At 39.7% G+C, this 13,299-nt stretch overlaps 1 protein-coding gene across 3 annotated transcripts; it reads left to right on the top strand.

The window, feature by feature from the left end:
• Positions 1-600: 600 nt before the first annotated feature.
• Positions 601-11,047, top strand: LOC136459070 (uncharacterized protein At4g18490-like). 3 transcript variants are annotated; one of them, XR_010760131.1, is made up of 16 exons: positions 601-702; positions 1,816-1,880; positions 2,162-2,273; positions 2,371-2,553; positions 2,657-3,442; positions 3,687-3,866; positions 3,949-4,080; positions 5,381-5,566; positions 5,644-5,815; positions 6,627-6,691; positions 6,937-6,976; positions 7,637-7,795; positions 8,242-8,354; positions 8,442-8,517; positions 9,696-9,874; positions 10,890-11,047. XR_010760131.1 is itself a non-coding variant. In XM_066458972.1 (16 exons), the coding sequence occupies exons 2-15, from the start codon at positions 1,817-1,819 to the stop codon at positions 9,699-9,701; spliced, it is 2,274 nt and encodes a 757-aa protein (XP_066315069.1). In that variant the 5' UTR covers positions 601-702; position 1,816; the 3' UTR covers positions 9,702-9,747; positions 10,890-11,047. The 3 variants fall into 3 exon arrangements, 2 of the variants coding, with proteins under 2 accessions (XP_066315069.1, XP_066315067.1); XM_066458972.1 differs by having other exon boundaries at positions 9,696-9,747; XM_066458970.1 differs by lacking the exon at positions 10,890-11,047 and having other exon boundaries at positions 9,696-10,114.
• Positions 11,048-13,299: the final 2,252 nt, after the last annotated feature.

The raw sequence follows: 13,299 nt of genomic DNA, 5'->3' as shown, positions 1-13,299 counted from the left end.
GCTGCTTGGGGAGAGCTCGGCCCCTAGTCGCCAGAGCCGTGCTGCGCTAGCTACGACCTGCGAGCGAGGCCTCGACCTTGCGCCGTCTTCTCAGGGCCCAGCTGCGCGTCGGGGCCGGGGCTCGGGGCCGAGCCGGCGCATCGCGGATGCCGACGCATTAGGGTTGCGGCTGCACGCATCGCAGATGTGAGTGGGAGAGGGGAGCCGAGCTCGCCGGAGTCGAGAGGGGCTCGCTAGAGTTGGGAGGGGGCTCGCCGGAGTTGAGATAGGGGTCGCCGGAGTCGGGAGACCAGCGCATCGCGGAGAGGGCCGCGCGGTCGGAAGAAAATGCCGATGGAGAAAAATATAGAGAGCAGTTTATACATTGACAAAAGGGTATTTTGGATGTTTTTATTGACTGGGCCCATGTATTAGGACCGGCAAACGACCAAAATCAAACAGAAGGTAAATGGAATGGTTTGGGAAGTAAAAAAAATAAAGTAAAGTGTTATATTACATAGATGTGTTCAAATTTTTTAGAGAGTCCGCGACCATCTCTTATAATGGCGCACAGTTAAAAGGCTCATTCTCCTTTCGTCCGCTGCATCCCTACTCGTGTGTTCTGTCCCTCTCGCTCTCCGACGACTGGTGGCCGCCCCCGCCGCCCTAAGCCAGGTGCTGAGGCTTTAGTTGGCCTCTTCGCCGGCGACGAGCACCCACCAGGTACTCCCACCCCTTCTCTTCCCCTCCCTTCAAGCTGAGCACCGAAGCCCTAACCTAAAGCTATTTAGCTATTCGACAAGCCCCCTAACTTCGAAGTTTTTGCAAAAATTATTGGGTGTACACCCATGTCCCTTTACTGGATCCGCTCCTGCTGAATCGTGAGGGACCTGCATTTGAAGTTAACATCGCTGGCGGATTCTGTGTTAGTTAAATTACGGGAGCTGTAAGATGTTACCCTGATGCATAGGTTGTGGGTACTCATATCATGGTTGCTGTTTATGCATTTCATGGTTAAATGCAAGTTGTGTGATAATGATTTGTGTTTGTGTATGTCAATATTTTGGCATAAATGCTGTTAAAATTTTGCAAAATTTGTCAAAATTTGCACAGATTTAAAACATATGCAGCTACTTGTGTTAAATTTTGTTGTCAAAATCCTTGACAATCTGAAACAATAATGTCTAAACCTTTTAATCCAAAACAGGGGTCAAAGTAAAATCACAAAGAACCAACAAAAGCGAGGGCAAATCCGCAATGGCAAAATTGTTATTTCACCTCAGAATTAACACCGTTACAATGACTTAACAGAATAGGGGCAAAGTCTTGCTTCGATTTGAAATAACAGGGGCAAAAACACAAAGTTCAAAAAATAGGGGCAAAATCACCACAAGCCCTGAAACTGGGGGTATGAATGCCAAAGCCCCAAAAATTTAGGTGCATTGTTCCTCCCATTGTTGTGCCGCTGATATAAATGTTTAGAGCTAGTTACTGGATGGTGTCAATTGAATACAACACCTCTGAGAGAGGGAGGCAGGTGACCCAAACTTGTTGTGACTAGTAGATAAACTATTTCGCTTGTTTTTTTTTTGTTCTGTTTGGCAAGACATGTTTTATTCATCATCACTGAGATGATTTACCTCCCCCTTCTGGATTAGTTTAGTATCAATGCAATGTCCAGTTCTAAAGGGGGCTGTGTGTGTGTGCGTGTTTTTTTTGGGGGTATTTTCCTGTATCCATTGATTTGGTAATGTAATAATCTTGTCTTTATATAAATTTGATGGTTTCTAACGTATTTCCCCTTTTTCCTTGAATGCGGTCTGAGTTTGTTGACAGTATGGACGAATCACGAAAAAGAGCTGTCTCTACTGCAAATGCTAAAAATATAAGTTCATCCCTTGGTATGTCCTCTTGTGAGCTGTCAATACTCGTCTACTAGATCATTTCAGGCCCTTATTCCTTATTTATATGCTCTGCATGGACTAAAATTCACTATACTGCTAAAACCGAGACCTCTCATTGGAAACTACCAAGGGTCATGTTCATCATACTTGACTCTTACTAGCACTACCTTCGGAAAGTAATCTATGATACTTGAACAGTATTCACAATTTTTTTTGCTGTGAGTTGATGGTAGTTTCTTTCTAATTTGACCTGACATATGCTTGTTATATGTTGGCAGATGAAGACTTTGGGAATGATTTTCTTTCATCTTGGAAGTTACCAAAATCAGGAAAAGACACAATTGACTTCACAGTTACAAAGAGTAGCAAGAAATTCAGCTTTGACAATCTGTGAGTTAATCTTTTGAAAGGCTTGAATCCATCAACTTTTGATGCGATCAACTGCTCATTGTTCATGATGGTTCTAACAAATCATTTCTTTAACCAGAGATGATTTTGGGCTTGATGGAGCCTTTGACAAATTACCATCCTTTCAAATGGGCATGTCTGATCTGGATTTTTCTAGCCCTCAGAAGAAAAAAGTGAAGCACAGCAGTTCAAATGCAGATCTTTCTGAAGAGAAAAAGGAAGCTGACAAGGACAATTTCTCCTTTTCCTTTGATTTCAACGAGTAAGTTAAATCACTGATGCTAGAAGACTGATAATCGTATGATATATTGATACGAAACTTCATGCTATTAGTTTTTCTGTTTCTGGTTTTTGTTTGCTTACAGGCTGGGAAAGTTTAGTCTTGATGGAAAGCTAGGAATTGAAGAAAAGAGTACGAGTAGATTTACTGGCAAATCTGACCCTGTCTCCTCAGAGGTTAAGAAGGATACACAAAGATGTCTTTCAGCCAAGGGCAATGCTATTCTTGAAGAGAATAATAGTACGGACAAAGCACATACACTTGATACTTGCACTTTGAGACCTTCTCATCTAACCAATCATGAGAGTGTGAAGAATGTCAGTCAACCGACTTCAAATATCAATGCTGCTGATTCATCTGACAAGATGCAAGAACATACCAGTGTTAATCCTGCTACAATGGAACAAACTAAAGTAGATTCAGTGCTCAATGACAATCCTGGAGAGCAACCTAAAGAGATATACCCAATGAAGGCAGCTGTTAACATACCTTCTCAGGATTTCTCCTGCAGTGCCATATCTAGTGAAGATCCAACACAAGGGCTAGCAGATCCTGTGAACAGTAACGATGAACCTATAGTGAACTCTGGTAAAGTTCATGTATCAAGGGAGAGTAATGACGATGAGCAGTTGAATGGTTTACGATCCAGGGACACCAGCATTATTAATCCCAATGTCTCAAGAAGACCGGTGGGCCAGTTTAATTCCCGGAATGAGGTTCTGGAGGAAAGTGTTTCGCTTATTGAAGGAAGTCAAGACAACCAAAGTTTTAGTGGCGCTCCTAAGAAGTTTTTAAAGAAGGCATCACATGGGACAAAGAATACTGAGGAAGAGATTTCAGGTCCCAAGAGTCTCTCTTGTTCAATGCAGAGGTCTGTCTTTGTCAAATGTGCCTTCATTGACAATATAAAACACTTTTAGATCTCCACTGTGATTTATCGTAATCAAATACTAACATAGAATGCATAGCCTGCTATTCTACTTCTGGTGCGCCATGCTTCTGTTCATAATGCATTCTAATGTAGTGGCAGCAAATCTATATGGAGAAGCGTGACACAATGGATCTATTTAAATGTTTGTTACTTTCCTGAAATAATTTCTCACAATTACATGCAGGGAAATCAGAAGTGTTGAACCTGCACTGACGAAGGAGAGAGGAAGCTTCTCTCTTTTATCCAAGTCTGTACATATGAAAGCAACTAGGGTCGAACTAGCTTCAGAAACAGCCTTAAATCAATTGTCCAGTGCAAGTAAAGTGATAAAAAAGATGACTACACATCCTACAGACTTGGAGAGGTGGTAGACAGATGGACAGATTAGCATATACTCATGAATATTAATAGTGTATTGAATAATGAATGTGGTTTTAAATACGCAGGGAACACATGCAAGCTAATGCAGTACGTGACAAATCTAAAACTGCTTTACCAAAAACATACAGCAAGCCAGCATCAAATGGTCTATTGGCCACCTCCATGAATGTCAAAGGTGACAGGAATGCCAAATTAGGGTAAAAAATTATCATCCTTCATCTTGCGCATTATGAATGCATATTTAAAATTTGTTCTGCAGGTTCTTTTTGGGCATGCTGCATGCACATCACTTCTCAAGTTCTCTTTGGTGTTCTGTACATGTCAATTTATCATGGATGACACAGTTTCACTATTTTCAGCATCTTTGATATATCTGCTACTAGACCTGATATTAACCTGAATGAAGCTCGTACAATAAATTGGCTGCGTTTGGTGTGTCTGCTGCAGCTGCATCCAGCACTCGCAACAGTGCCGCACAGGTGCATTGCTGCTGCAGCAGCAGCCATAAAAATCTGCAGCAAACAGGCCCAATGTCTATGTTATCTGCCTTGTTCTTTAGAACTAGTTTTCATTATAACCATTGCAGTTCTGACCTGTCCTTGCTATCATCGATGGCATAATTCGATATTTTCAGTTCAGTATCTGAACCCCTGTGGTAGAACTAATTGTCTAATGTTGAACTGAATGAAGATTGCTTTAAGGTTTCAATATTATTGTTCTTGGTCTTTCTAATTAATTTATATTGCAATGGATGAGGACCTTCCCCAGACCCCGCACAGAGCGGGAGCTCTCTGCACTGGGTACGCCCAATAGATGAGGACCTTCACAATTCACTGGAAATACGATAGTTTTTTCATTCATGGAAAGTGTAAATCTGTGACAGTTTTTAAACTATTTAGTACATTTATGCATAAAAGGATTTGCAGATGTGGGATTGATTCATCAAGTAGAATGGATCACATCGACTTAATTGTTTTGCAGTTTCCATTATCGTCCTTTGTTGCAGTATTTTATTAACCTTTCATGTGATAGGCTATTTTGGCCAAAGAGTATCCTTATTTTATATCTGTTGCTAATTCTAAATACTGAAAATGTATCAGTTTATGGAGGTAAAATACTGAAATTAATACGTTTATTGCTATAGCTAGAGTCTAACACTTGATCATTATATATATGGAAAATTACTCCATGTGCAACAACTATAGCGCTGATTATTTCATAATAATGTAAAGTCATGATTCTTGAAATTTGATGGACTCCTTTTACTATTCTCCCTGATGAAAGGACATCATTTGACTGTTTTCAGACAATTTGTGTTTTAAGTGTTGTGAGTTGTAGCTGATTATAACGTATTATTGTACCATATCTATGTATTTCTATAAATGCATCTACTTCTGCAGCTGAAACCACCTTTTTAGTATAATCAGGGCATTCTTGAATACTTCTTGTCAGATTGGATTTGATGCTAATTTATATATGTATGTACTTTTTTTTCAGCCTTGAGCCTCCTATCTCGGGGAACTCGTCTCTACTGAATGCTCGAAGGAGCACAGCAAATAGCGCTGGACATAAAGTTGTTGCAAATCATGTGCTTCTGAAAAGTAGCAATGCTTCTGATTCATTGCAAGGTGTTCCTTCCAAAGATAATAAAATATCAACAATTTCTCAACTGACAGGAGCAAGGTATAATATTCTCCTCCAGATATTCTTTTCCTTCTAAACTTACATAGTTGCAGCTAACATAATCTATCTGAATTTAGAATTACAAAATTAGGAATCAGAAGTCCGAAGTCTGACATGGTTCCAGAGAAGGAATCAGTACAAGTGAGTGGGACAAAGGGTTCCCCTGTAACAACATCGAGAATCCTTGACTCCATTCCTGAAGGAAAACCTGCACTGCCTAGCCCATCCATAATGCAGAAAGTTCCTGAGGTATGTTCTCTTCCTGTCAAGTATTATATTTCCTAAGAAAGTGATTTGCATTTCTACTCTAAAACACGTTTCCTACTTGGATTATCCACATTGTCTTAAGCCGAGGTTTGTTCTTCGTTTTTATCGAGAAGCAACTTTGTAAACAGAAACAAAAGGACCTCGCTGAGTTAACTACTTGCAGAAATACACCTAATTTCGTCCTGGGCAGCTGGCGTTCGGGGCCTTTCGCAATCTTAATTGTAATGCCTTGGCCCTTGGGGACGTCTCTCCCTATCGGCCAAGTTTCTACAATAGTCTTTTTTTTACTATTTGGTCGAACAATATTATATTGTTCTTGATGATTTCATATTAAAGTTTACAAGAGGTTATTCACTATATGTCATAATCTTTTAAAAAAAAACTCCATGGAACTACGAAAGTTCCTAGAATGACATGATAAGGATCAGATTCATTTAATTGTAAACCTTATATACCTTATATTCTAGCTTGTTCTTTTTTCTATTTTGAGACCCTGTGTATTACTGAAGAAACGTACCATGTGATATCAAAAAATTGTATAAGGACTTATGTTCTCAAATATCATATTTCTAGTTTATCCTGTAAATACATTTTATGGAGTTTCAATAAAAACCTACTTAGTGCATTTAGTATTCTAGATACTAGTTATCTCTTATGTGGCAATAGGCAGAAAATTTAATCACCATATTTGAACTTGTCAGTATTGTCTCGTGTGCCTTTTTTCAGATATATATAAAAGAAAAAATGAATGTGTTAGTTCATTAGTAATTTTGTTCATGCTGTTGACTTGCAGGAATCTGTTCTAGATCCAAAAGCTCCTAAAGTGCTCAAACACATCATGAGATCACCAGCTGTAAGGTTGCTGGTTAGATCGTATTTGATAAACATAACATCTTTGATGGCTACATAAAATCTCTCTTTTGGAAGTACTCCATTCCAAATTATAAGACGTTTCTGTTTTTCTAGATATATTGCTTTTACTATGTATCTAGAGTCTAGACAGAGTATATATCTAAGTGCATAGCAAATTATGTATCTAGAAAACCCAAAACGTCTTATAATTTGGGATTGAGGGAGTAACAACTTTGCAAATTTAAATGCAGAAAATCACCTCGAACTGTTCCAGAGTTGGGAAATGAAATGGTAAGTGTGATGAAAATTTCTGAAGATCTGTAAGTATATGTATTGTATAGTTTCATCCAATTTCAAACGTACTCCTTCTGTCCCTGATTAACTGTCGCTGTTGGTTTCCGTGCCGAAAGTTTGACTCGATTTGTAGAAAATACATGCAACATTTGTATCTCCTAATAAATTTATTAAAAAACTAGATTCAAATATATATCTAATGATATTAATTATGTACCATAAATATTAATATTTTATATATATATATGTAGTCAAAGTTGTTTCTCGAGAAGCGAAAATGACAGATGTTTAGGGACGGAGGGAGTAGGTCATTGTGGTTGTGGTACATAGTCAAAATATCTGAAATAATGATCACTAACATGAATGGAACGTTGAATGAAAAAAATGTCGATTTGTCAAGAAATACTTCCATAAGGTCATATATTTTATTTTGTTTAAAGATATATTACCACAGAAACCTTTTGTCAATCCTCACTTCTACTTGTGTGCGGTGTTGTGTCTATGACTCTTTTTCTTCTTAATGGAATCAGCTCTTGAACCCATTTGAGGAAAAAAAATTTCACTTCCAGTTTGTGAAATAGGAAAAAGTTGACTCGCATCTGGAACTGGATTCAGTATTATGTTAATTAATATGTCCTTATTGATTTCACTTGTTAGATTCTGGGAAGTGGAACTCCAAAAGCTCATGTGGATAATGCAATCTCTTCACGTATGCCACCTGGGATGGAAGCCATTTCAGATCTAGAGCTACCTGTGTTGTTAGAAAATGATGGAAACATAGAAAGAGCTGAGGCTTGTAGAAAGGAGCTTCAGGATGTGAGTAAATCAGTCCAGTGCTTTACCATAAAAGAACTGTCCAATGCTTTGTTACTATAACTAGAGTGCCAATTGCTTTTCCGTGTGAAGCTACCTGTAGAGGTTTTCTTAATGCTTTATAACCTATAAATTTACACAAAAGAAAGTTTTTTCAACTATGCCATCTAAAAGAAAACCCTCCAATGTGATGATGTATTGCATCTTAGCATGATTCTCTGAGTTCTACCAGAGGCTTATCCACCTTTTTAATTGACATAGCCTGAGAACTTGATATTTTGAAAATTTCAGCATTTCCTATTTCATTAAAAAGAATTATTCTTTTGTTCTAATATCGTCGCCTTCTTTTAACTTTTTTTTTTTGCTTTACCATGATGGTGTAGTCCTGAGTTAGTATACAGATGGATCTAGCTTAACAATTCGTTTCACCTACTATTTTCTGACTGCAGATATGCATTCTATTGAAAAGGAAACATGCAGAAGCTAAAGAGCTAGCAGTTCGGGCTATCGTTAACAACAATACAATGCTGATGTTAAACCACCCAATGATTGAGGAGAAAATATCCTAATTGATTTTTCTCAACTTCGTTTTTTACAATAAAATGGAATAATGGATATTAAACTTGTTATCCCTTCACCACATGAACATTTGCTCTATTCAGAAATTCGCAAACAACCTGAGATCCAAGAAATACTTATTTGAGGAAGTTGGCACCATTAACGCTGTAAGTTAAGCACCCAATTTTGATTTATGTTATCGGCTTAAGATATAGTTCTTTATAAGTTAAGATGGAGAAAGTTGTAATTCCTGTAGTGGTACTTACTATTTATCATTTTTATGGCCTAAGTTACTTCTCATTCGTGATCTTATCCACATAGTCAGCCAATTTGAGAGTAAATAATTCTGTTGTGGTGCCTTTTTAAGTGTGTGTTCAGCCTCAAGAATCGCATTGGCACCCGCATTTTGAGCTATTTTGCCAACTTGGATCCCCCTCTTTTTTATATATATAGGGATGTGTCATGTACTACTCTGGCCAATTCTTGAAACAGACCACCTTTACTTTTACTGTTTCAAGAATTACTACTATATGGCTGGTAACACCTCTGAAATTTGTTTGATGTTAGTCTTTCTTGTTTTACTGTTTGAGGTTCATAACGTGCATTTCGTATCCCACAGTAGGAAATAGTGCAGGAATAAGATGCAAACATGTGCGGCTATAAAATGGTAAACAGTTTTAAAACATTTCATTTGATACCAAAAAACATTCACCTAGCTTGTAGCATTTTTTTCTTTCTTGAGCGGAAGCTCTCTGCACTGGGTACGCCCTTTTTTTTAAAGTAACTGAAAAGCATCCGCAAAACATTTTGGTGCAGGAAAAAAAATTATTTGATGAAATGTGGGTTCCAAATCAAATTGTGGTACACAATGATGGTTATTACACAAGCTGCAAAACATTTTGATGTATGCCTTGCATGCGTCCTGTCAGTTTAATTTGTCTTCTAGTTTAGGCTGGAAATACTGATTGACTGGACAACTCTGTTATTTTTGTTACCTGTATTTATGAACTTCTTGTCAGTCTATTATCAATATTGCCTTTGCTGGAACCTCTTATCTGCCACTTCTACTGCTACTAGTAAGTTATCATCATTGCTGATTATTAGTGGCTTGCATTCGTAATGGAAACCCACAAGTTATTTGTTTGTGTATACTTACAACATTGGCAGTTGCTGTGTTACAGTGAGTCTAGGTTTCAATTAATTTGAGGCATGCACTACGGTGGAGAATCATTCATTTAAAGCATTTTTATATTCGACCAATGAATTCGATTGCTGTGTTACAGTTTTCTTCAGCCAGATCAGTCATTAGTTTGTCTTGGTAACTTGGTGCTTCTGTGCTTGGCAGCACTGACGCGGGACAAATGCAAGGAGAAAATGACTTATCCAGCAGAGCGTGGGTAATGTAAATGCAACAAAAGAGCTCAGGATCCAGCGTAAATGCAATCTTGAAGTATCTTGAATAACTACCTTGTGCATTTTGGTACACGGTTGCCTTCTGTGGATGCGTCCGTTCACATAGCAACTGTTGAGTGCCTACATCTTATTACCTAATAATTCTGGATTTCTGGTAGTGAGATATGACCTTGTGGACTCAATGACTAGAATGGCACTGCTGCACTAGGCAATACCTGGTTTCATCTATGCCAATTGCAGTTGGTGACAAAACGTTCAACATTGGATTGATGCTAGGGAGAAGTTGCAAGAGCAGAACCGTGGTTGATGACTAGGCTGCCCTTTCCACCCTAAGCCTGACGTATATATACAGTCAAAAGCTATAGTAATTTTTGTTGCTTATTACTAGCTTACAGCTTTTGGTTCGTTAGTGTTAAAAGCTGGGAAATTTCGTTACTATCGCCGCGTTTAGTTTCAAACCCAAATTCCCAAAAAGTGCTACAGTTGCCATCACATCGAATCTTGCGATACGCGCATGGAGTATTAAATATAGACGAAAAAAAACCTAATTGCATAGTTTGGTTGGAAATCGCGAGTCGAACGTTTTGAGCCTAATTGGTTTATGATTGAACACTAATTGTCAAATAAAAACAAAAGTGTTACAGTAGTCCAAATTCTAAAATTCGGCCAACTAAACACGGGCTATGTTGGTTATCTAGTTGCAGCACACTTCAGTAGCACTGACAGATTCAGATGGCTAATAACCAAAGGCATAGTGGGTTCTTTTCGTTCTTTATTTACTTTTCGAACATGCATGCTAGATCGATGTTAGTGAAGCTGTAGCTTTGAGCAGCGGGACCTCATACCGTCCCATGGTGATTGGTGAACAGGTCCTCCCTCCATGAAGTAATTCACGTCGTTCGCTAGGTTGATTTTTTCCCCTTAAAATTCCTTCAGATCCAATTAGTGCATGTGCTATGCACACATTCATGAACTTTGTTTGCTTTATTTCAATTTTTGATATAGCGAAAAAGCGACTGTGCTTTACATCCTTATGATCTGGTCACTCAGCTAACGATAGGACCGGTAGTGGATGAAGTGGTGCTGCGGAGTAATCTAATAAGTGAAACTGTTTCTGATTGCGCAGGAAATGGACTTATCTCTATTTACAGCTGGACACCTGACATACACTACTTTTAATATATATAATAAACAGGATAAGACCAATGTAATAGTCAGTGAAAGCTATCCCATAACCTTGCACTAATGTAAATGCGGGTTTAACACTAGTGAGTGGAAAGCCATTGCGAGATGCAATGCTGTACGACCTCTCGTTGCCCAGGTCGTCCCCATAGGTCTCATCCTCAGGTTTGAACCATCCTTATTTGGTTTGCCATCAGTAATGGCGTGGGGCATATTGCTGTAATTGTGCTGGTCTGTGTTGTGGAATCTTGCAAGTGACTTAATATGATTTTGTACTTGAGTTTCACAAACAAACAAACAAAAAAACGCTTTCCTTGCAAACTAGCACAACTGTTAGATTCTGTGTTATGGAACCTGTCTAATTGGGTTTAAGTTTTTGACTTTATGTATGTGCTCGTATGTTTTTTTAGACTTATTAAGGTTTAACCGTGTTATTTTTTTAGTGATAGGTGATGTGTCAATTTTAGGGTTGGATATCGAGTCAGCTCGGCTTGTTATGGCTCGTTATATAAACGAGCCAAAAGACTAACTCGGTTCGGCTCGTTAGCGAGCTTGAGCTAGCTCATTTGGCTCGCGAGTCAAAGCACAAAACATAGTACATAGAGGTTATAACAACAAGTTAGCAACAAACACATCACATGCATATTTAAAATGGAATAAACAAAATACATATGAATTTTAGACTCGTCTCGCGTGAACATGATGCCATGGGGTAGGTCGGTGGGGTGACTTGGTGGGGCCATGGGGTCTATTGGTCTAGGCTTTTAGTGTTTAATCGTGTTGGGCCATAAACAGAGGGATATATGGACTGCTTAAAGTTGTATTGGGTTAGACCGAGAGATATATGGGCTGATTGTAGTTGTTCATGTGAATTATCTTGGCTCGTTTTGGCTCGCGAGCGGCTCATGAGCTGGCTTGTTAATTAAAAATTCAAACGAGCCGAGCCACTAACGAGCGAGCTAGCGAGTTATGAGTTTTTCGTCCAGGCCTAGTCAATTGACAGAAAGGCGCATGTGGTGACTTTAATAATCTCGAGATTGTGGACTAAGTCTTTTAGATGTTTTCATAGGAGTAAGGTGTGAGTGCTTGTGTTCATAGGAGTGTATGTGTGTATGTATATGAGAGTTTGTGTTTGTAAAAAATTAGAGACGCTTTCCAAACAATTCCAATTGATGCCCAAGAGTATTTTCACCTGTTCCCCTTTCTTCAAGCGCCTTTATCTTGTTATAGATGAATCCCATTTTTTTTGTAACAACCCTGACATGTCCCGCATGTTAGTGGGCTATATTTTTCTTCACGGTCTCTTCTCCCATCCAATTCCTCTCTCGTCTTGAACCGGTGGCTTGCCTGGACCTCTTCTCACATCATCGTGGGGCTTGTCAGACAACGGTGCGGGCTCGCTTACCTATTTTCAAAGAGGAATATACAATGTAATGTAGGCTACCTTTGTCCCGAGAAAATGAAGGGACCATAAGGGATGGCTTTGGTTCCCATCACATGGCCGTTCATCTCCGCGATGTGCAGATGCGGGCGGTGCTGGGTTGGTGGGCGATGTGCAGGTGCGGGTGGTGCCGGTAGGGTGAGTGATGCATAGGGCGTGGCTGCGAGCAGCATTGGTGTGGTGGTTGCGGGGATTGGGAGCATGGGCGAGGGAGTTTGCTGCGAACGGCTGCGGCGCGGCGAGGTCATGGGATGGCGGTGGTGAGGCCGCACAGGTGTGGAGGATGCCATGGGTGGTGCTTGGTGGCGATGCTACGCGGATCGGGTGTGTGGCGACACAAATGTGGAAGATGAGGCTGCACATATGCGGAGGATGAGGGGGGAGGAGGAGGGGGTGCAGCCGGTGTGGTGGCCGCCAACGAGTTCCTGCAGACCGCGTGGGCAACGCGGCAGCCAACAGGGAGGGCAGCCATGTGTGGAGCGGTGGTTTCCGTTCAAAACAAGGGGAAGAAGGTGGAGAACATGACATATGGGACCTTCTAACAGATGTGGCTGATGGTGTTAAAATGGAGTCACCCCTATTCTTTTTCATCTCTCTAACAGAAAAAAAACTGAGATGAACACGTTTCTTCAACCAAACATGATGATGGGACGATCCTACTTCAAAAAACAGGAATGAAACCATCCCACATATCGTTTTTGAACCAAACACAGGCTAAGTGGCCATAGGACGTTAAGCTAACGCCTACGACCTACCCGGCTCCGTAGGCTCTAGGCATCGTGGAAGTCGTTCGAAAAAGTTGCAGGCAAGTTATAAATATAGGGTATGTTCTGTAATTTTCCTTGTGTTTCCTTCGGTAAAATAGGTAGAAATTTACACTGTAGCCCCTCAAAAAAGAAAAGAAAAGAAAACT

Source organism: Miscanthus floridulus, chromosome 6 (assembly GCF_019320115.1).
Source record: "Miscanthus floridulus cultivar M001 chromosome 6, ASM1932011v1, whole genome shotgun sequence".
Taxonomy (NCBI): Eukaryota; Viridiplantae; Streptophyta; class Magnoliopsida; order Poales; family Poaceae; genus Miscanthus; species Miscanthus floridulus.
This window is presented reverse-complemented; position numbering and strand designations above follow the sequence as displayed.